The sequence below is a fragment of the Notothenia rossii genome, assembly GCF_949606895.1.
Source record: "Notothenia rossii genome assembly, chromosome: 5".
NCBI classification, from domain to species: Eukaryota; Metazoa; Chordata; class Actinopteri; order Perciformes; family Nototheniidae; genus Notothenia; species Notothenia rossii.
In genome coordinates this window covers 4548711-4569569 of record NC_136903.1, presented here as the reverse complement: position 1 = coordinate 4569569, position 20859 = coordinate 4548711, and the positions used below count along the sequence as shown (strand labels likewise).

The window sequence follows — 20859 nt, the reverse complement described above, 5'->3', positions numbered from 1 at the left end:
GGGTTATTCTGCTTTACAGCACTTTCAATGTTTTTCCTGTGCACTATAAGTTATTTTTGCCCATTTTATTTTTATATTTTGCAAGGAATAAGCAAATGGGCATGTTGTGTTTTACAGCAGTTTGTTGTATAAACAACCTCTTAAATGTTCGAATCGACCAATCAGAATCAAGTATTACAGGAGGGAGTTGTTCATTTAATTTTAATTTTTGTATTGAATTTTTTGTTTTCTGAAGAGGAAGGATGTTTTCAAAACATGTTTAATCGAGTTTTTACCTCGTGTCAGATTGTATATGTGTGTCTAGATATATATACTGTATATATATATATATATATATATATGTCTAGAGAGGTTTGGCCCTAACCATGCAACATTTCATACCGTCCTGTCGGGGATCAATGACAGAAATAATGACATTATAAAGCACTTAAATTATACGTAATAAAAGCCATTAGGTACTGCAGTTTACCCGTTAAAGCTTTTAGTTTGCGTTCAACTTCCAATCAATCCAAGTTTCCTGATGTGCCAACATTAAAGACAATTCTCTATTAGATGCTATACATATTCAACTCCACTGTAATATAATGTATGTATTTTAAAAGAGAAACTTCATTATTTGTCAACCCCAAATGTATAATTGCTTCATTATTGAGTGAGAGTTACTGTTCAAATGTTTATATCAGGGTGTCTTTGCTCTAAAGGGCCCCTACTATGCTTTTTATTGCTTACATAATACTAGACACATTTCAAAAACTGGCTGGTGGGGGTGGGGCAGTGAATGTAAACATTTATAAATAAAGCACATACTTTTAAAAGACTTAAAATATTCAACACTCAAGAAATTGTGTTTTTCAAGGATGGTACAGTGGTGGTATGAATGTGGCTTTTTTTTACCAATTTAAAGACTTTTCTAGTCCAGATGAGCTTTTATTGGACTGTTAAGGGAAGATTTATGCATGATAAGAGCCAAACATTGCAAAACAAACATTGGATTGACACGCTGTTATTTAAGAAATGTATAGACGTTTTATTATATTGTTACCAAGATAACATCTCAGATATCAAGCTCTCCAAGGTACTCAAAATAGACAAGATCAATCTATTATATGCAGTATTGAATGTCTCCTCACTCATCGTCCCGTTGAACTTTTCCTTTTCGTCGTCACGTTGAACTTTTCCTTGTCGCTCATCGTGCCGTTGAACTTCTACTCGTCGCTCATCGTGCCGTTGAACTTCTACTCGTCGCTCATCGTGCCGTTGAACTTCTACTCGTCGCTCATCGTGCCGTTGGACTTGTCGCTCATCGTGCCGTAGTACTTATCCTTGTCGCTCATCGTGCCGTAGTACTTATCCTTGTCGCTCATCGTTCCGTTGTACTTATCCTTGTCGCTCATCGTGCCGTTGAACTTGTCGCTCATCGTGCCGTAGTACTTATCCTTGTCGCTCATCGTGCCGTTGAACTTATCCTTGTCGCTCATCGTGCCGTTGAACTTGTCGCTCATCGTGCCGTAGTACTTATCCTTGTCGCTCATCGTGCCGTAGTACTTATCCTTGTCGCTCATCGTGCCGTTGAACTTGTCGCTCATCGTGCCGTAGTACTTATCCTTGTCGCTCATCGTGCCGTTGAACTTATCCTTGTCGCTCATCGTGCCGTTGAACTTGTCGCTCATCGTGCCGTAGTACTTATCCTTGTCGCTCATCGTGCCGTTGAACTTGTCGCTCATCGTGCCGTAGTACTTATCCTTGTCGCTCATCGTGCCGTTGAACTTGTCGCCCATCGTGCCGTAGTACTTATCCTTGTCGCTCATCGTGCCGTTGAACTTATCCTTGTCGCTCATCGTGCCGTTGAACTTGTCGCTCATCGTGCCGTAGTACTTATCCTTGTCGCTCATCGTGCCGTTGAACTTGTCGCCCATCGTGCCGTAGTACTTATCCTTGTCGCTCATCGTGCCGTTGAACTTCTACTCGTCGCTCATCGTGCCGTTGAACTTCTACTCGTCGCTCATCGTGCCGTTGAACTTCTACTCGTCGCTCATCGTGCCGTTGGACTTGTCGCTCATCGTGCCGTAGTACTTATCCTTGTCGCTCATCGTGCCGTAGTACTTATCCTTGTCGCTCATCGTTCCGTTGTACTTATCCTTGTCGCTCATCGTGCCGTTGAACTTGTCGCTCATCGTGCCGTAGTACTTATCCTTGTCGCTCATCGTGCCGTTGAACTTATCCTTGTCGCTCATCGTGCCGTTGAACTTGTCGCTCATCGTGCCGTAGTACTTATCCTTGTCGCTCATCGTGCCGTAGTACTTATCCTTGTCGCTCATCGTGCCGTTGAACTTGTCGCTCATCGTGCCGTAGTACTTATCCTTGTCGCTCATCGTGCCGTTGAACTTATCCTTGTCGCTCATCGTGCCGTTGAACTTGTCGCTCATCGTGCCGTAGTACTTATCCTTGTCGCTCATCGTGCCGTTGAACTTGTCGCTCATCGTGCCGTAGTACTTATCCTTGTCGCTCATCGTGCCGTTGAACTTGTCGCTCATCGTGCCGTAGTACTTATCCTTGTCGCTCATCGTGCCGTTGAACTTGTCGCTCATCGTGCCGTAGTACTTATCCTTGTCGCTCATCGTGCCGTAGTACTTATCCTTGTCGCTCATCGTGCCGTTGAACTTATCCTTGTCGCTCATCGTGCCGTAGTACTTATCCTTGTCGCTCATCGTGCCGTTGAACTTGTCGCTCATCGTGCCGTAGTACTTATCCTTGTCGCTCATCGTGCCGTTGAACTTATCCTTGTCGCTCATCGTGCCGTAGTACTTGTCGCTCATCGTGCCGTAGTACTTATCCTTGTCGCTCATCGTGCCGTTGAACTTATCCTTGTCGCTCATCGTGACGTTGAACTTGTCGCTCATCGTGCCGTAGTACTTATCCTTGTCGCTCATCGTGCCGTTGAACTTGTCGCTCATCGTGCCGTAGTACTTATCCTTGTCGCTCATCGTGCCGTTGAACTTGTCGCTCATCGTGCCGTAGTACTTATCCTTGTCGCTCATCGTGCCGTAGTACTTGTCGCTCATCGTGCCGTAGTACTTATCCTTGTCGCTCATCGTGCCGTAGTACTTATCCTTGTCGCTCATCGTGACGTTGAACTTGTCGCTCATCGTGCCGTAGTACTTATCCTTGTCGCTCATCGTGCCGTTGAACTTGTCGCTCATCGTGCCGTAGTACTTATCCTTGTCGCTCATCGTGCCGTTGAACTTGTCGCTCATCGTGCCGTAGTACTTATCCTTGTCGCTCATCGTGCCGTTGAACTTATCCTTGTCGCTCATCGTGCCGTAGTACTTATCCTTGTCGCTCATCGTGCCGTAGTACTTATCCTTGTCGCTCATCGTGCCGTTGAACTTATCCTTGTCGCTCATCGTTCCGTTGAACTTTTCCTCGTCGCTCATCGTTCCGTTCCACAACTGCTCGTCTACTTCATGGAGTACTGAAAAAACATTTGAGTCATAAATGATGGACGTCAAGACAATAAATGATGTTCTCTAGACTGAAATCACAGCATGAATTATTCTCTAATAGTTCCTCAAGGGCTTGGTTACTTAATACATCCTGTTTTTGTAAAAAATGAGCGACGTTGGCAGCAAATTCAGCAACCAAACATTGATGCATTAACTTATAAAAGACATGCAAGTGGTTTGTTTTAGCTCATATACACACACATTATTAACTTACCATTGCTGCATTTCAAATTAAAATCATACATTTCCCAGATTTCAGATCTTTTACACCACTTTTATGCAACACATACTGTTGTCTTTTTAGCCTTTAGAGCTCACCTTTGCCAGCGTCTTGCTCCAACATGGACTCCATCGACTGGAAAAGTGCAAAGGCTTTCTTTAAGGAGATCTCATTGGGAGACAGATCTGTAGGACACATTATAATTAAAGGTTAGTGTCAGACAGAGAAAAGAAACACTGCATACAATCAAATGTTTTCAACTCTCAGTCTCCTCTGCAGCTTATATTAACCAGCTGGAAAACCAGTGACTGTGGACAGGAAACATGCTGTTAAATCAAACCTTATTCCTTCATCTTCAACACAATTATCAAACAGGTAAATACCTCTGGCCAGACAAACAGTCAGCACACAGAAGAGCATCCAAACAGCTGCCATCTCTGCAGTTTTCCAAGAGAGTGTTGCCTGAGCACCAGCCAGCTTTAAAGGAGGGAAACCTCCAGCAGCTGCTGCTGATCAGCACTGATTGTCTCTCTGCACAGAGGAAAACATCATTTATCTGAGATTAAACTCTGAGAATGAGGAGTTTTTTCATGGGGCTTGTTGTGCATTTATGATTCGTTGAGACCATCATTTTAAATTCACATGTAAAACAATATTGCATTTGAGAGGGTATATCAACGACAACAAATAAAAAGCACTCCCCCGACACACAAATATCTTTATTAACATTTTATATTGTTACCTAAAAACAATTAGAAATTATATAAATTATCCCAAATATCCCTCCTCTTTAGAAAACTAAAAATTCAATTAAAACCTTTTACAACCCCCTTCCGAAAACACATATGTTGTAGAAGAAAAAAAAACAGGGTTATTCTGCTTTACAGCACTTTCAATGTTTTTCCTGTGCACTATAAGTTATTTTTGCCCATTTTATTTTTATATTTTGCAAGGAATAAGCAAATGGGCATGTTGTGTTTTACAGCAGTTTGTTGTATAAACAACCTCTTAAATGTTCGAATCGACCAATCAGAATCAAGTATTACAGGAGGGAGTTGTTCATTTAATTTTAATTTTTGTATTGAATTTTTTGTTTTCTGAAGAGGAAGGATGTTTTCAAAACATGTTTAATCGAGTTTTTACCTCGTGTCAGATTGTATATGTGTGTCTAGATATATATACTGTATATATATATATATATATATATGTCTAGAGAGGTTTGGCCCTAACCATGCAACATTTCATACCGTCCTGTCGGGGATCAATGACAGAAATAATGACATTATAAAGCACTTAAATTATACGTAATAAAAGCCATTAGGTACTGCAGTTTACCCGTTAAAGCTTTTAGTTTGCGTTCAACTTCCAATCAATCCAAGTTTCCTGATGTGCCAACATTAAAGACAATTCTCTATTAGATGCTATACATATTCAACTCCACTGTAATATAATGTATGTATTTTAAAAGAGAAACTTCATTATTTGTCAACCCCAAATGTATAATTGGTTCATTATTGAGTGAGAGTTACTGTTCAAATGTTTATATCAGGGTGTCTTTGCTCTAAAGGGCCCCTACTATGCTTTTTATTGCTTACATAATACTAGACACATTTCAAAAACTGGCTGGTGGGGGTGGGGCAGTGAATGTAAACATTTATAAATAAAGCACATACTTTTAAAAGACTTAAAATATTCAACACTCAAGAAATTGTGTTTTTCAAGGATGGTACAGTGGTGGTATGAATGTGGCTTTTTTTTTACCAATTTAAAGACTTTTCTAGTCCAGATGAGCTTTTATTGGACTGTTAAGGGAAGATTTATGCATGATAAGAGCCAAACATTGCAAAACAAACATTGGATTGACACGCTGTTATTTAAGAAATGTATAGACGTTTTATTATATTGTTACCAAGATAACATCTCAGATATCAAGCTCTCCAAGGTACTCAAAATAGACAAGATCAATCTATTATATGCAGTATTGAATGTCTCCTCACTCATCGTCCCGTTGAACTTTTCCTTTTCGTCGTCACGTTGAACTTTTCCTTGTCGCTCATCGTGCCGTTGAACTTCTACTCGTCGCTCATCGTGCCGTTGAACTTCTACTCGTCGCTCATCGTGCCGTTGAACTTCTACTCGTCGCTCATCGTGCCGTTGGACTTGTCGCTCATCGTGCCGTAGTACTTATCCTTGTCGCTCATCGTGCCGTAGTACTTATCCTTGTCGCTCATCGTTCCGTTGTACTTATCCTTGTCGCTCATCGTGCCGTTGAACTTGTCGCTCATCGTGCCGTAGTACTTATCCTTGTCGCTCATCGTGCCGTTGAACTTATCCTTGTCGCTCATCGTGCCGTTGAACTTGTCGCTCATCGTGCCGTAGTACTTATCCTTGTCGCTCATCGTGCCGTAGTACTTATCCTTGTCGCTCATCGTGCCGTTGAACTTGTCGCTCATCGTGCCGTAGTACTTATCCTTGTCGCTCATCGTGCCGTTGAACTTATCCTTGTCGCTCATCGTGCCGTTGAACTTGTCGCTCATCGTGCCGTAGTACTTATCCTTGTCGCTCATCGTGCCGTTGAACTTGTCGCTCATCGTGCCGTAGTACTTATCCTTGTCGCTCATCGTGCCGTTGAACTTGTCGCTCATCGTGCCGTAGTACTTATCCTTGTCGCTCATCGTGCCGTTGAACTTATCCTTGTCGCTCATCGTGCCGTAGTACTTATCCTTGTCGCTCATCGTGCCGTTGAACTTGTCGCTCATCGTGCCGTAGTACTTATCCTTGTCGCTCATCGTGCCGTTGAACTTGTCGCTCATCGTGCCGTAGTACTTATCCTTGTCGCTCATCGTGCCGTTGAACTTATCCTTGTCGCTCATCGTGCCGTAGTACTTATCCTTGTCGCTCATCGTGCCGTAGTACTTATCCTTGTCGCTCATCGTGCCGTTGAACTTATCCTTGTCGCTCATCGTGCCGTTGAACTTGTCGCTCATCGTGCCGTAGTACTTATCCTTGTCGCTCATCGTGCCGTAGTACTTATCCTTGTCGCTCATCGTGACGTTGAACTTGTCGCTCATCGTGCCGTAGTACTTATCCTTGTCGCTCATCGTGCCGTTGAACTTGTCGCTCATCGTGCCGTAGTACTTATCCTTGTCGCTCATCGTGCCGTTGAACTTGTCGCTCATCGTGCCGTAGTACTTATCCTTGTCGCTCATCGTGCCGTTGAACTTATCCTTGTCGCTCATCGTGCCGTAGTACTTATCCTTGTCGCTCATCGTGCCGTAGTACTTATCCTTGTCGCTCATCGTGCCGTAGTACTTATCCTTGTCGCTCATCGTGCCGTAGTACTTATCCTTGTCGCTCATCGTGCCGTTGAACTTATCCTTGTCGCTCATCGTGCCGTTGAACTTGTCGCTCATCGTGCCGTAGTACTTATCCTTGTCGCTCATCGTGCCGTAGTACTTATCCTTGTCGCTCATCGTGCCGTTGAACTTGTCGCTCATCGTGCCGTAGTACTTATCCTTGTCGCTCATCGTGCCGTTGAACTTGTCGCTCATCGTGCCGTAGTACTTATCCTTGTCGCTCATCGTGCCGTTGAACTTGTCGCTCATCGTGCCGTAGTACTTATCCTTGTCGCTCATCGTGCCGTTGAACTTATCCTTGTCGCTCATCGTGCCGTAGTACTTATCCTTGTCGCTCATCGTGCCGTAGTACTTATCCTTGTCGCTCATCGTGCCGTTGAACTTATCCTTGTCGCTCATCGTTCCGTTGAACTTTTCCTCGTCGCTCATCGTTCCGTTGAACTTTTCCTCGTCGCTCATCGTTCCGTTCCACAACTGCTCGTCTACTTCATGGAGTACTGAAAAAACATTTGAGTCATAAATGATGGACGTCAAGACAATAAATGATGTTCTCTAGACTGAAATCACAGCATGAATTATTCTGTAATAGTTCCTCAAGGGCTTGGTTACTTAATACATCCTGTTTTTGTAAAAAATGAGCGACGTTGGCAGCAAATTCAGCAACCAAACATTGATGCATTAACTTATAAAAGACATGCAAGTGGTTTGTTTTAGCTCATATACACACACACACAATTAACTTACCATTGCTGCATTTCAAATTAAAATCATACATTTCCCAGATTTCAGATCTTTTACACCACTTTTATGCAACACATACTGTTGTCTTTTTAGCCTTTAGAGCTCACCTTTGTCAGCGTCTTGCTCCAACATGGACTCCATCGACTGGAAAAGTGCAAAGGCTTTCTTTAAGGAGATCTCATTGGGAGACAGATCTGTAGGACACATTATAATTAAAGGTTAGTGTCAGACAGAGAAAAGAAACACTGCATACAATCAAATGTTTTCAACTCTCAGTCTCCTCTGCAGCTTATATTAACCAGCTGGAAAACCAGAGACTGTGGACAGGAAACATGCTGTTAAATCCAACCTTATTCCTTCATCTTCAACACAATTATCAAACAGGTAAATACCTCTGGCCAGACAAACAGTCAGCACACAGAAGAGCATCCAAACAGCTGCCATCTCTGCAGTTTTCCAAGAGAGTGTTGCCTGAGCACCAGCCAGCTTTAAAGGAGGGAAACCTCCAGCAGCTGCTGCTGATCAGCACTGATTGTCTCTCTGCACAGAGGAAAACATCATTTATCTGAGATTAAACTCTGAGAATGAGGAGTTTTTTCATGGGGCTTGTTGTGCATTTATGATTCGTTGAGACCATCATTTTAAATTCACATGTAAAACAATATTGCATTTGAGAGGGTATATCAACGACAACAAATAAAAAGCACTCCCCCGACACACAAATATCTTTATTAACATTTTATATTGTTACCTAAAAACAATTAGAAATTATATAAATTATCCCAAATATCCCTCCTCTTTAGAAAACTAAAAATTCAATTAAAACCTTTTACAACCCCCTTCCGAAAACACATATGTTGTAGAAGAAAAAAAAACAGGGTTATTCTGCTTTACAGCACTTTCAATGTTTTTCCTGTGCACTATAAGTTATTTTTGCCCATTTTATTTTTATATTTTGCAAGGAATAAGCAAATGGGCATGTTGTGTTTTACAGCAGTTTGTTGTATAAACAACCTCTTAAATGTTCGAATCGACCAATCAGAATCAAGTATTACAGGAGGGAGTTGTTCATTTAATTTTAATTTTTGTATTGAATTTTTTGTTTTCTGAAGAGGAAGGATGTTTTCAAAACATGTTTAATCGAGTTTTTACCTCGTGTCAGATTGTATATGTGTGTCTAGATATATATATATATATATATATATATATATATATATATATATATGTCTAGAGAGGTTTGGCCCTAACCATGCAACATTTCATACCGTCCTGTCGGGGATCAATGACAGAAATAATGACATTATAAAGCACTTAAATTATACGTAATAAAAGCCATTAGGTACTGCAGTTTACCCGTTAAAGCTTTTAGTTTGCGTTCAACTTCCAATCAATCCAAGTTTCCTGATGTGCCAACATTAAAGACAATTCTCTATTAGATGCTATACATATTCAACTCCACTGTAATATAATGTATGTATTTTAAAAGAGAAACTTCATTATTTGTCAACCCCAAATGTATAATTGGTTCATTATTGAGTGAGAGTTACTGTTCAAATGTTTATATCAGGGTGTCTTTGCTCTAAAGGGCCCCTACTATGCTTTTTATTGCTTACATAATACTAGACACATTTCAAAAACTGGCTGGTGGGGGTGGGGCAGTGCATGTAAACATTTATAAATAAAGCACATACTTTTAAAAGACTTAAAATATTCAACACTCAAGAAATTGTGTTTTTCAAGGATGGTACAGTGGTGGTATGAATGTGGCTTTTTTTTTACCAATTTAAAGACTTTTCTAGTCCAGATGAGCTTTTATTGGACTGTTAAGGGAAGATTTATGCATGATAAGAGCCAAGCATTGCAATACAAACATTGGATTGACACGCTGTTATTTAAGAAATGTATAGACGTTTTATTATATTGTTACCAAGATAACATCTCAGATATCAAGCTCTCCAAGGTACTCAAAATAGACAAGATCAATCTATTATATGCAGTATTGAATGTCTCCTCACTCATCGTCCCGTTGAACTTTTCCTTTTCGTCGTCACGTTGAACTTTTCCTTGTCGCTCATCGTGCCGTTGAACTTCTACTCGTCGCTCATCGTGCCGTTGAACTTCTACTCGTCGCTCATCGTGCCGTTGGACTTGTCGCTCATCGTGCCGTAGTACTTATCCTTGTCGCTCATCGTTCCGTTGTACTTATCCTTGTCGCTCATCGTGCCGTTGAACTTGTCGCTCATCGTGCCGTAGTACTTATCCTTGTCGCTCATCGTGCCGTTGAACTTATCCTTGTCGCTCATCGTGCCGTTGAACTTGTCGCTCATCGTGCCGTTGAACTTATCCTTGTCGCTCATCGTGCCGTTGAACTTATCCTTGTCGCTCATCGTGCCGTTGAACTTGTCGCTCATCGTGCCGTAGTACTTATCCTTGTCGCTCATCGTGCCGTTGAACTTGTCGCTCATCGTGCCGTAGTACTTATCCTTGTCGCTCATCGTGCCGTTGAACTTGTCGCTCATCGTGCCGTAGTACTTATCCTTGTCGCTCATCGTGCCGTTGAACTTGTCGCTCATCGTGCCGTAGTACTTATCCTTGTCGCTCATCGTGCCGTTGAACTTGTCGCTCATCGTGCCGTAGTACTTATCCTTGTCGCTCATCGTTCCGTTGAACTTATCCTTGTCGCTCATCGTGCCGTAGTACTTATCCTTGTCGCTCATCGTGCCGTTGAACTTGTCGCTCATCGTGCCGTAGTACTTATCCTTGTCGCTCATCGTGCCGTTGAACTTGTCGCTCATCGTGCCGTAGTACTTATCCTTGTCGCTCATCGTGCCGTTGAACTTATCCTTGTCGCTCATCGTGCCGTAGTACTTATCCTTGTCGCTCATCGTGCCGTAGTACTTATCCTTGTCGCTCATCGTGCCGTTGAACTTATCCTTGTCGCTCATCGTTCCGTTGAACTTTTCCTCGTCGCTCATCGTTCCGTTCCACAACTGCTCGTCTACTTCATGGAGTACTGAAAAAACATTTGAGTCATAAATGATGGACGTCAAGACAATAAATGATGTTCTCTAGACTGAAATCACAGCATGAATTATTCTCTAATAGTTCCTCAAGGGCTTGGTTACTTAATACATCCTGTTTTTGTAAAAAATGAGCGACGTTGGCAGCAAATTCAGCAACCAAACATTGATGCATTAACTTATAAAAGACATGCAAGTGGTTTGTTTTAGCTCATATACAAACACATTATTAACTTACCATTGCTGCATTTCAAATTAAAATCATACATTTCCCAGATTTCAGATCTTTTACACCACTTTTATGCAACACATACTGTTGTCTTTTTAGCCTTTAGAGCTCACCTTTGCCAGCGTCTTGCTCCAACATGGACTCCATCGACTGGAAAAGTGCAAAGGCTTTCTTTAAGGAGATCTCATTGGGAGACAGATCTGTAGGACACATTATAATTAAAGGTTAGTGTCAGACAGAGAAAAGAAACACTGCATACAATCAAATGTTTTCAACTCTCAGTCTCCTCTGCAGCTTATATTCACCAGCTGGAAAACCAGAGACTGTGGACAGGAAACATGCTGTTAAATCCAACCTTATTCCTTCATCTTCAACACAATTATCAAACAGGTAAATACCTCTGGCCAGACAAACAGTCAGCACACAGAAGAGCATCCAAACAGCTGCCATCTCTGCAGTTTTCCAAGAGAGTGTTGCCTGAGCACCAGACAGCTTTAAAGGAGGGAAACCTCCAGCAGCTGCTGCTGATCAGCACTGATTGTCTCTCTGCACAGAGGAAAACATCATTTATCTGAGATTAAACTCTGAGAATGAGGAGTTTTTTCATGGGGCTTGTTGTGCATTTATGATTCGTTGAGACCATCATTTTAAATTCACATGTAAAACAATATTGCATTTGAGAGGGTATATCAACGACAACAAATAAAAAGCACTCCCCCGACACACAAATATCTTTATTAACATTTTATATTGTTACCTAAAAACAATTAGAAATTATATAAATTATCCCAAATATCCCTCCTCTTTAGAAAACTAAAAATTCAATTAAAACCTTTTACAACCCCCTTCCGAAAACACATATGTTGTAGAAGAAAAAAAAACAGGGTTATTCTGCTTTACAACACTTTCAATGTTTTTCCTGTGCACTATAAGTTATTTTTGCCCATTTTATTTTTATATTTTGCAAGGAATAAGCAAATGGGCATGTTGTGTTTTACAGCAGTTTGTTGTATAAACAACCTCTTAAATGTTCGAATCGACCAATCAGAATCAAGTATTACAGGAGGGAGTTGTTCATTTAATTTTAATTTTTGTATTGAATTTTTTGTTTTCTGAAGAGGAAGGATGTTTTCAAAACATGTTTAATCGAGTTTTTACCTCGTGTCAGATTGTATATGTGTGTCTAGATATATATACTGTATATATATATATATATATATATGTCTAGAGAGGTTTGGCCCTAACCATGCAACATTTCATACCGTCCTGTCGGGGATCAATGACAGAAATAATGACATTATAAAGCACTTAAATTATACGTAATAAAAGCCATTAGGTACTGCAGTTTACCCGTTAAAGCTTTTAGTTTGCGTTCAACTTCCAATCAATCCAAGTTTCCTGATGTGCCAACATTAAAGACAATTCTCTATTAGATGCTATACATATTCAACTCCACTGTAATATAATGTATGTATTTTAAAAGAGAAACTTCATTATTTGTCAACCCCAAATGTATAATTGGTTCATTATTGAGTGAGAGTTACTGTTCAAATGTTTATATCAGGGTGTCTTTGCTCTAAAGGGCCCCTACTATGCTTTTTATTGCTTACATAATACTAGACACATTTCAAAAACTGGCTGGTGGGGGTGGGGCAGTGCATGTAAACATTTATAAATAAAGCACATACTTTTAAAAGACTTAAAATAGTCAACACTCAAGAAATTGTGTTTTTCAAGGATGGTACAGTGGTGGTATGAATGTGGCTTTTTTTTACCAATTTAAAGACTTTTCTAGTCCAGATGAGCTTTTATTGGACTGTTAAGGGAAGATTTATGCATGATAAGAGCAAAACATTGCAATACAAACATTGGATTGACACGCTGTTATTTAAGAAATGTATAGACGTTTTATTATATTGTTACCAAGATAACATCTCAGATATCAAGCTCTCCAAGGTACTCAAAATAGACAAGATCAATCTATTATATGCAGTATTGAATGTCTCCTCACTCATCGTCCCGTTGAACTTTTCCTTTTCGTCGTCACGTTGAACTTTTCCTTGTCGCTCATCGTGCCGTTGAACTTCTACTCGTCGCTCATCGTGCCGTTGAACTTCTACTCGTCGCTCATCGTGCCGTTGAACTTCTACTCGTCGCTCATCGCGCCGTTGGACTTGTCGCTCATCGTGCCGTAGTACTTATCCTTGTCGCTCATCGTGCCGTAGTACTTATCCTTGTCGCTCATCGTTCCGTTGTACTTATCCTTATCGCTCATCGTGCCGTAGTACTTATCCTTGTCGCTCATCGTGCCGTAGTACTTATCCTTGTCGCTCATCGTGCCGTAGTACTTATCCTTGTCGCTCATCGTTCCGTTGTACTTATCCTTGTCGCTCATCGTGCCGTTGAACTTGTCGCTCATCGTGCCGTAGTACTTATCCTTGTCGCTCATCGTGCCGTTGAACTTGTCGCTCATCGTGCCGTAGTACTTATCCTTGTCGCTCATCGTGCCGTTGAACTTATCCTTGTCGCTCATCGTGCCGTTGAACTTGTCGCTCATCGTGCCGTAGTACTTATCCTTGTCGCTCATCGTGCCGTAGTACTTATCCTTGTCGCTCATCGTGCCGTTGAACTTGTCGCTCATCGTGCCGTTGAACTTATCCTTGTCGCTCATCGTGCCGTTGAACTTGTCGCTCATCGTGCCGTAGTACTTATCCTTGTCGCTCATCGTGCCGTTGAACTTGTCGCTCATCGTGCCGTAGTACTTATCCTTGTCGCTCATCGTGCCGTTGAACTTGTCGCTCATCGTGCCGTAGTACTTATCCTTGTCGCTCATCGTGCCGTTGAACTTGTCGCTCATCGTGCCGTAGTATTTATCCTTGTCGCTCATCGTGCCGTTGAACTTGTCGCTCATCGTGCCGTAGTACTTATCCTTGTCGCTCATCGTGCCGTTGAACTTATCCTTGTCGCTCATCGTGCCATAGTACTTATCCTTGTCGCTCATCGTGCCGTTGAACTTATCCTTGTCGCTCATCGTGCCGTTGAACTTGTCGCTCATCGTGCCGTAGTACTTATCCTTGTCGCTCATCGTGCCGTTGAACTTATCCTTGTCGCTCATCGTGCCGTTGAACTTGTCGCTCATCGTGCCGTAGTACTTATCCTTGTCGCTCATCGTGCCGTAGTACTTATCCTTGTCGCTCATCGTGCCGTTGAACTTGTCGCTCATCGTGCCGTAGTACTTATCCTTGTCGCTCATCGTGCCGTTGAACTTGTCGCTCATCGTGCCGTAGTACTTATCCTTGTCGCTCATCGTGCCGTTGAACTTGTCGCTCATCGTGCCGTAGTACTTATCCTTGTCGCTCATCGTGCCGTTGAACTTGTCGCTCATCGTGCCGTAGTACTTATCCTTGTCGCTCATCGTGCCGTTGAACTTATCCTTGTCGCTCATCGTGCCGTAGTACTTATCCTTGTCGCTCATCGTGCCGTTGAACTTGTCGCTCATCGTGCCGTAGTACTTATCCTTGTCGCTCATCGTGCCGTTGAACTTGTCGCTCATCGTGCCGTAGTACTTATCCTTGTCGCTCATCGTGCCGTTGAACTTGTCGCTCATCGTGCCGTAGTACTTATCCTTGTCGCTCATCGTGCCGTTGAACTTGTCGCTCATCGTGCCGTAGTACTTATCCTTGTCGCTCATCGTGCCGTTGAACTTTTCCTCGTCGCTCATCGTTCCGTTGAACTTTTCCTCGTCGCTCATCGTTCCGTTGAACTTTTCCTCGTCGCTCATCGTTCCGTTCCACAACTGCTCGTCTACTTCATGGAGTACTGAAAAAACATTTGAGTCATAAATGATGGACGTCAAGACAATAAATGATGTTCTCTAGACTGAAATCACAGCATGAATTATTCTCTAATAGTTCCTCAAGGGCTTGGTTACTTAATACATCCTGTTTTTGTAAAAAATGAGCGACGTTGGCAGCAAATTCAGCAACCAAACATTGATGCATTAACTTATAAAAGACATGCAAGTGGTTTGTTTTAGCTCATATACACACATTATTAACTTACCATTGCTGCATTTCAAATTAAAATCATACATTTCCCAGATTTCAGATCTTTTACACCACTTTTATGCAACACATACTGTTGTCTTTTTAGCCTTTAGAGCTCACCTTTGCCAGCGTCTTGCTCCAACATGGACTCCATCGACTGGAAAAGTGCAAAGGCTTTCTTTAAGGAGATCTCATTGGGAGACAGATCTGTAGGACACATTATAATTAAAGGTTAGTGTCAGACAGAGAAAAGAAACACTGCATACAATCAAATGTTTTCAACTCTCAGTCTCCTCTGCAGCTTATATTAACCAGCTGGAAAACCAGAGACTGTGGACAGGAAACATGCTGTTAAATCCAACCTTATTCCTTCATCTTCAACACAATTATCAAACAGGTAAATACCTCTGGCCAGACAAACAGTCAGCACACAGAAGAGCATCCAAACAGCTGCCATCTCTGCAGTTTTCCAAGAGAGTGTTGCCTGAGCACCAGCCAGCTTTAAAGGAGGGAAACCTCCAGCAGCTGCTGCTGATCAGCACTGATTGTCTCTCTGCACAGAGGAAAACATCATTTATCTGAGATTAAACTCTGAGAATGAGGAGTTTTTTCATGGGGCTTGTTGTGCATTTATGATTCGTTGAGACCATCATTTTAAATTCACATGTAAAACAATATTGCATTTGAGAGGGTATATCAACGACAACAAATAAAAAGCACTCCCCCGACACACAAAGATCTTTATTAACATTTTATATTGTTACCTAAAAACAATTAGAAATTATATAAATTATCCCAAATATCCCTCCTCTTTAGAAAACTAAAAATTCAATTAAAACCTTTTACAACCCCCTTCCGAAAACACATATGTTGTAGAAGAAAAAAAAAACAGGGTTATTCTGCTTTACAACACTTTCAATGTTTTTCCTGTGCACTATAAGTTATTTTTGCCCATTTTATTTTTATATTTTGCAAGGAATAAGCAAATGGGCATGTTGTGTTTTACAGCAGTTTGTTGTATAAACAACCTCTTAAATGTTCGAATCGACCAATCAGAATCAAGTATTACAGGAGGGAGTTGTTCATTTAATTTTAGTATTGAATTTTTTGTTTTCTGAAGAGGAAGGATGTTTTCAAAACATGTTTAATCGAGTTTTTACCTCGTGTCAGATTGTATATGTGTGTCTAGATATATATACTGTATATATATATATATATATGTCTAGAGAGGTTTGGCCCTAACCATGCAACATTTCATACCGTCCTGTCGGGGATCAATGACAGAAATAATGACATTATAAAGCACTTAAATTATACGTAATAAAAGCCATTAGGTACTGCAGTTTACCCGTTAAAGCTTTTAGTTTGCGTTCAACTTCCAATCAATCCAAGTTTCCTGATGTGCCAACATTAAAGACAATTCTCTATTAGATGCTATACATATTCAACTCCACTGTAATATAATGTATGTATTTTAAAAGAGAAACTTCATTATTTGTCAACCCCAAATGTATAATTGGTTCATTATTGAGTGAGAGTTACTGTTCAAATGTTTATATCAGGGTGTCTTTGCTCTAAAGGGCCCCTACTATGCTTTTTATTGCTTACATAATACTAGACACATTTCAAAAACTGGCTGGTGGGGGTGGGGCAGTGCATGTAAACATTTATAAATAAAGCACATACTTTTAAAAGACTTAAAATAGTCAACACTCAAGAAATTGTGTTTTTCAAGGATGGTACAGTGGTGGTATGAATGTGGCTTTTTTTTACCAATTTAAAGACTTTTCTAGTCCAGATGAGCTTTTATTGGACTGTTAAGGGAAGATTTATGCATGATAAGAGCCAAACATTGCAATACAAACATTGGATTGACACGCTGTTATTTAAGAAATGTATAGACGTTTTATTATATTGTTACCAAGATAACATCTCAGATATCAAGCTCTCCAAGGTACTCAAAATAGACAAGATCAATCTATTATATGCAGTATTGAATGTCTCCTCACTCATCGTCCCGTTGAACTTTTCCTTTTCGTCGTCACGTTGAACTTTTCCTTGTCGCTCATCGTGCCGTTGAACTTCTACTCGTCGCTCATCGTGCCGTTGAACTTCTACTCGTCGCTCATCGTGCCGTTGGACTTGTCGCTCATCGTGCCGTAGTACTTATCCTTGTCGCTCATCGTGCCGTAGTACTTATCCTTGTCGCTCATCGTGCCGTTGAACTTGTCGCTCATCGTGCCGTAGTACTTATCCTTGTCGCTCATCGTGCCGTTGAACTTGTCGCTCATCGTGCCGTAGTACTTATCCTTGTCGCTCATCGTGCCGTTGAACTTGTCGCTCATCGTGCCGTAGTACTTATCCTTGTCGCTCATCGTGCCGTTGAACTTGTCGCTCATCGTGCCGTAGTACTTATCCTTGTCGCTCATCGTGCCGTTGAACTTATCCTTGTCGCTCATCGTGCCGTAGTACTTATCCTTGTCGCTCATCGTGCCGTTGAACTTATCCTTGTCGCTCATCGTGCCGTTGAACTTGTCGCTCATCGTGCCGTAGTACTTATCCTTGTCGCTCATCGTGCCGTTGAACTTATCCTTGTCGCTCATCGTGCCGTTGAACTTGTCGCTCATCGTGCCGTAGTACTTATCCTTGTCGCTCATCGTGCCGTAGTACTTATCCTTGTCGCTCATCGTGCCGTTGAACTTGTCGCTCATCGTGCCGTAGTACTTATCCTTGTCGCTCATCGTGCCGTTGAACTTATCCTTGTCGCTCATCGTGCCGTTGAACTTGTCGCTCATTGTGCCGTAGTACTTATCCTTGTCGCTCATCGTGCCGTTGAACTTGTCGCTCATCGTGCCGTAGTACTTATCCTTGTCGCTCATCGTGCCGTTGAACTTGTCGCTCATCGTGCCGTAGTACTTATCCTTGTCGCTCATCGTGCCGTTGAACTTATCCTTGTCGCTCATCGTGCCGTTGAACTTGTCGCTCATTGTGCCGTAGTACTTATCCTTGTCGCTCATCGTGCCGTTGAACTTGTCGCTCATCGTGCCGTAGTACTTATCCTTGTCGCTCATCGTGCCGTTGAACTTGTCGCTCATCGTGCCGTAGTACTTATCCTTGTCGCTCATCGTGCCGTTGAACTTGTCGCTCATCGTGCCGTAGTACTTATCCTTGTCGCTCATCGTGCCGTTGAACTTGTCGCTCATCGTGCCGTAGTACTTATCCTTGTCGCTCATCGTGCCGTAGTACTTATCCTTGTCGCTCATCGTGCCGTAGTACTTATCCTTGTCGCTCATCGTGCCGTTGAACTTGTCGCTCATCGTGCCGTAGTACTTATCCTTGTCGCTCATCGTGCCGTTGAACTTATCCTTGTCGCTCATCGTGCCGTAGTACTTATCCTTGTCGCTCATCGTGCCGTTGAACTTGTCGCTCATCGTGCCGTAGTACTTATCCTTGTCGCTCATCGTGCCGTTGAACTTGTCGCTCATCGTGCCGTAGTACTTATCCTTGTCGCTCATCGTGCCGTTGAACTTGTCGCTCATCGTGCCGTTGAACTTATCCTTGTCGCTCATCGTGCCGTAGTACTTATCCTTGTCGCTCATCGTGCCGTTGAACTTGTCGCTCATCGTGCCGTAGTACTTATCCTTGTCGCTCATCGTGCCGTTGAACTTGTCGCTCATCGTGCCGTAGTACTTATCCTTGTCGCTCATCGTGCCGTTGAACTTGTCGCTCATCGTGCCGTAGTACTTATCCTTGTCGCTCATCGTGCCGTTGAACTTATCCTTGTCGCTCATCGTGCCGTTGAACTTATCCTTGTCGCTCATCGTGCCGTAGTACTTATCCTTGTCGCTCATCGTGCCGTAGTACTTATCCTTGTCGCTCATCGTGCCGTTGAACTTATCCTTGTCGCTCATCGTTCCGTTGAACTTTTCCTCGTCGCTCATCGTTCCGTTCCACAACTGCTCGTCTACTTCATGGAGTACTGAAAAAACATTTGAGTCATAAATGATGGACGTCAAGACAATAAATGATGTTCTCTAGACTGAAATCACAGCATGAATTATTCTCTAATAGTTCCTCAAGGGCTTGGTTACTTAATACATCCTGTTTTTGTAAAAAATGAGCGACGTTGGCAGCAAATTCAGCAACCAAACATTGATGCATTAACTTATAAAAGACATGCAAGTGGTTTGTTTTAGCTCATATACACACACATTATTAACTTACCATTGCTGCATTTCAAATTAAAATCATACATTTCCCAGATTTCAGATCTTTTACACCACTTTTATGCAACACATACTGTTGTCTTTTTAGCCTTTAGAGCTCACCTTTGCCAGCGTCTTGCTCCAACATGGACTCCATCGACTGGAAAAGTGCAAAGGCTTTCTTTAAGGAGATCTCATTGGGAGACAGATCTGTAGGACACATTATAATTAAAGGTTAGTGTCAGACAGAGAAAAGAAACACTGCATACAATCAAATGTTTTCAACTCTCAGTCTCCTCTGCAGCTTATATTAACCAGCTGGAAAACCAGAGACTGTGGACAGGAAACATGCTGTTAAATCAAACCTTATTCCTTCATCTTCAACACAATTATCAAACAGGTAAATACCTCTGGCCAGACAAACAGTCAGCACACAGAAGAGCATCCAAACAGCTGCCATCTCTGCAGTTTTCCAAGAGAGTGTTGCCTGAGCACCAGCCAGCTTTAAAGGAGGGAAACCTCCAGCAGCTGCTGCTGATCAGCACTGATTGTCTCTCTGCACAGAGGAAAACATAATTTATCTGAGATTAAAGTCTGAGAATGAGGAGTTTTTTCATGGGGCTTGTTGTGCATTTATGATTCGTTGAGACCATCATTTTAAATTCACATGTAAAACAATATTGCATTTGAGAGGGTATATCAACGACAACAAATAAAAAGCACTCCCCCGACACACAAATATCTTTATTAACATTTTATATTGTTACCTAAAAACAATTAGAAATTATATAAATTATCCCAAATATCCCTCCTCTTTAGAAAACTAAAAATTCAATTAAAACCTTTTACAACCCCCTTCCGAAAACACATATGTTGTAGAAGAAAAAAAAACAGGGTTATTCTGCTTTACAGCACTTTCAATGTTTTTCCTGTGCACTATAAGTTATTTTTGCCCATTTTATTTTTATATTTTGCAAGGAATAAGCAAATGGGCATGTTGTGTTTTACAGCAGTTTGTTGTATAAACAACCTCTTAAATGTTCGAATCGACCAATCAGAATCAAGTATTACAGGAGGGAGTTGTTCATTTAATTTTAATTTTTGTATTGAATTTTTTGTTTTCTGAAGAGGAAGGATGTTTTCAAAACATGTTTAATCGAGTTTTTACCTCGTGTCAGATTGTATATGTGTGTCTAGATATATATACTGTATATATATATATATATATATGTCTAGAGAGGTTTGGCCCTAACCATGCAACATTTCATACCGTCCTGTCGGGGATCAATGACAGAAATAATGACATTATAAAGCACTTAAATTATACGTAATAAAAGCCATTAGGTACTGCAGTTTACCCGTTAAAGCTTTTAGTTTGCGTTCAACTTCCAATCAATCCAAGTTTCCTGATGTGCCAACATTAAAGACAATTCTCTATTAGATGCTATACATATTCAACTCCACTGTAATATAATGTATGTATTTTAAAAGAGAAACTTCATTATTTGTCAACCCCAAATGTATAATTGGTTCATTATT

The 20859-nt window shown here is 41.5% G+C and overlaps 5 protein-coding genes across 5 annotated transcripts; all 5 read right to left on the bottom strand.

Annotated features, from left to right (window-relative positions):
- Window positions 1-2021: 2021 nt before the first annotated feature.
- On the bottom strand, window positions 2022-4185 carry LOC307038421 (uncharacterized protein; the record flags this gene model as incomplete). Its single annotated transcript, XM_079679800.1, has 3 exons — window positions 4107-4185; window positions 3822-3908; window positions 2022-3472 (listed from the first exon to the last, which is right to left on the bottom strand). The coding sequence occupies exons 1-3, from the start codon at window positions 4156-4158 to the stop codon at window positions 2022-2024; spliced, it is 1590 nt and encodes a 529-aa protein (XP_079535926.1). The 5' UTR covers window positions 4159-4185.
- Window positions 4186-5593: 1408 nt separating this feature from the next.
- On the bottom strand, window positions 5594-8291 carry LOC307041316 (uncharacterized protein). Its single transcript, XM_079684641.1, has 3 exons — window positions 8213-8291; window positions 7928-8014; window positions 5594-7576 (listed from the first exon to the last, which is right to left on the bottom strand). The coding sequence occupies exons 1-3, from the start codon at window positions 8262-8264 to the stop codon at window positions 5856-5858; spliced, it is 1860 nt and encodes a 619-aa protein (XP_079540767.1). The 5' UTR covers window positions 8265-8291; the 3' UTR covers window positions 5594-5855.
- A 1417-nt stretch (window positions 8292-9708) lies between these two features.
- On the bottom strand, window positions 9709-11546 carry LOC307041118 (uncharacterized protein). The gene is made up of 3 exons (XM_079684446.1): window positions 11468-11546; window positions 11183-11269; window positions 9709-10833 (listed from the first exon to the last, which is right to left on the bottom strand). Exons 1-3 carry the CDS (start codon window positions 11517-11519, stop codon window positions 9941-9943), a joined length of 1032 nt encoding a protein of 343 aa, XP_079540572.1. The 5' UTR covers window positions 11520-11546; the 3' UTR covers window positions 9709-9940.
- Window positions 11547-12953: 1407 nt separating this feature from the next.
- Window positions 12954-15585, bottom strand: LOC307040553 (uncharacterized protein). Its single transcript, XM_079683503.1, has 3 exons — window positions 15521-15585; window positions 15236-15322; window positions 12954-14888 (listed from the first exon to the last, which is right to left on the bottom strand). The coding sequence occupies exons 1-3, from the start codon at window positions 15570-15572 to the stop codon at window positions 13216-13218; spliced, it is 1812 nt and encodes a 603-aa protein (XP_079539629.1). The 5' UTR covers window positions 15573-15585; the 3' UTR covers window positions 12954-13215.
- A 1412-nt stretch (window positions 15586-16997) lies between these two features.
- Window positions 16998-19807, bottom strand: LOC307040163 (uncharacterized protein). The gene is made up of 3 exons (XM_079682754.1): window positions 19729-19807; window positions 19444-19530; window positions 16998-19094 (listed from the first exon to the last, which is right to left on the bottom strand). Exons 1-3 carry the CDS (start codon window positions 19778-19780, stop codon window positions 17230-17232), a joined length of 2004 nt encoding a protein of 667 aa, XP_079538880.1. The 5' UTR covers window positions 19781-19807; the 3' UTR covers window positions 16998-17229.
- Window positions 19808-20859: the final 1052 nt, after the last annotated feature.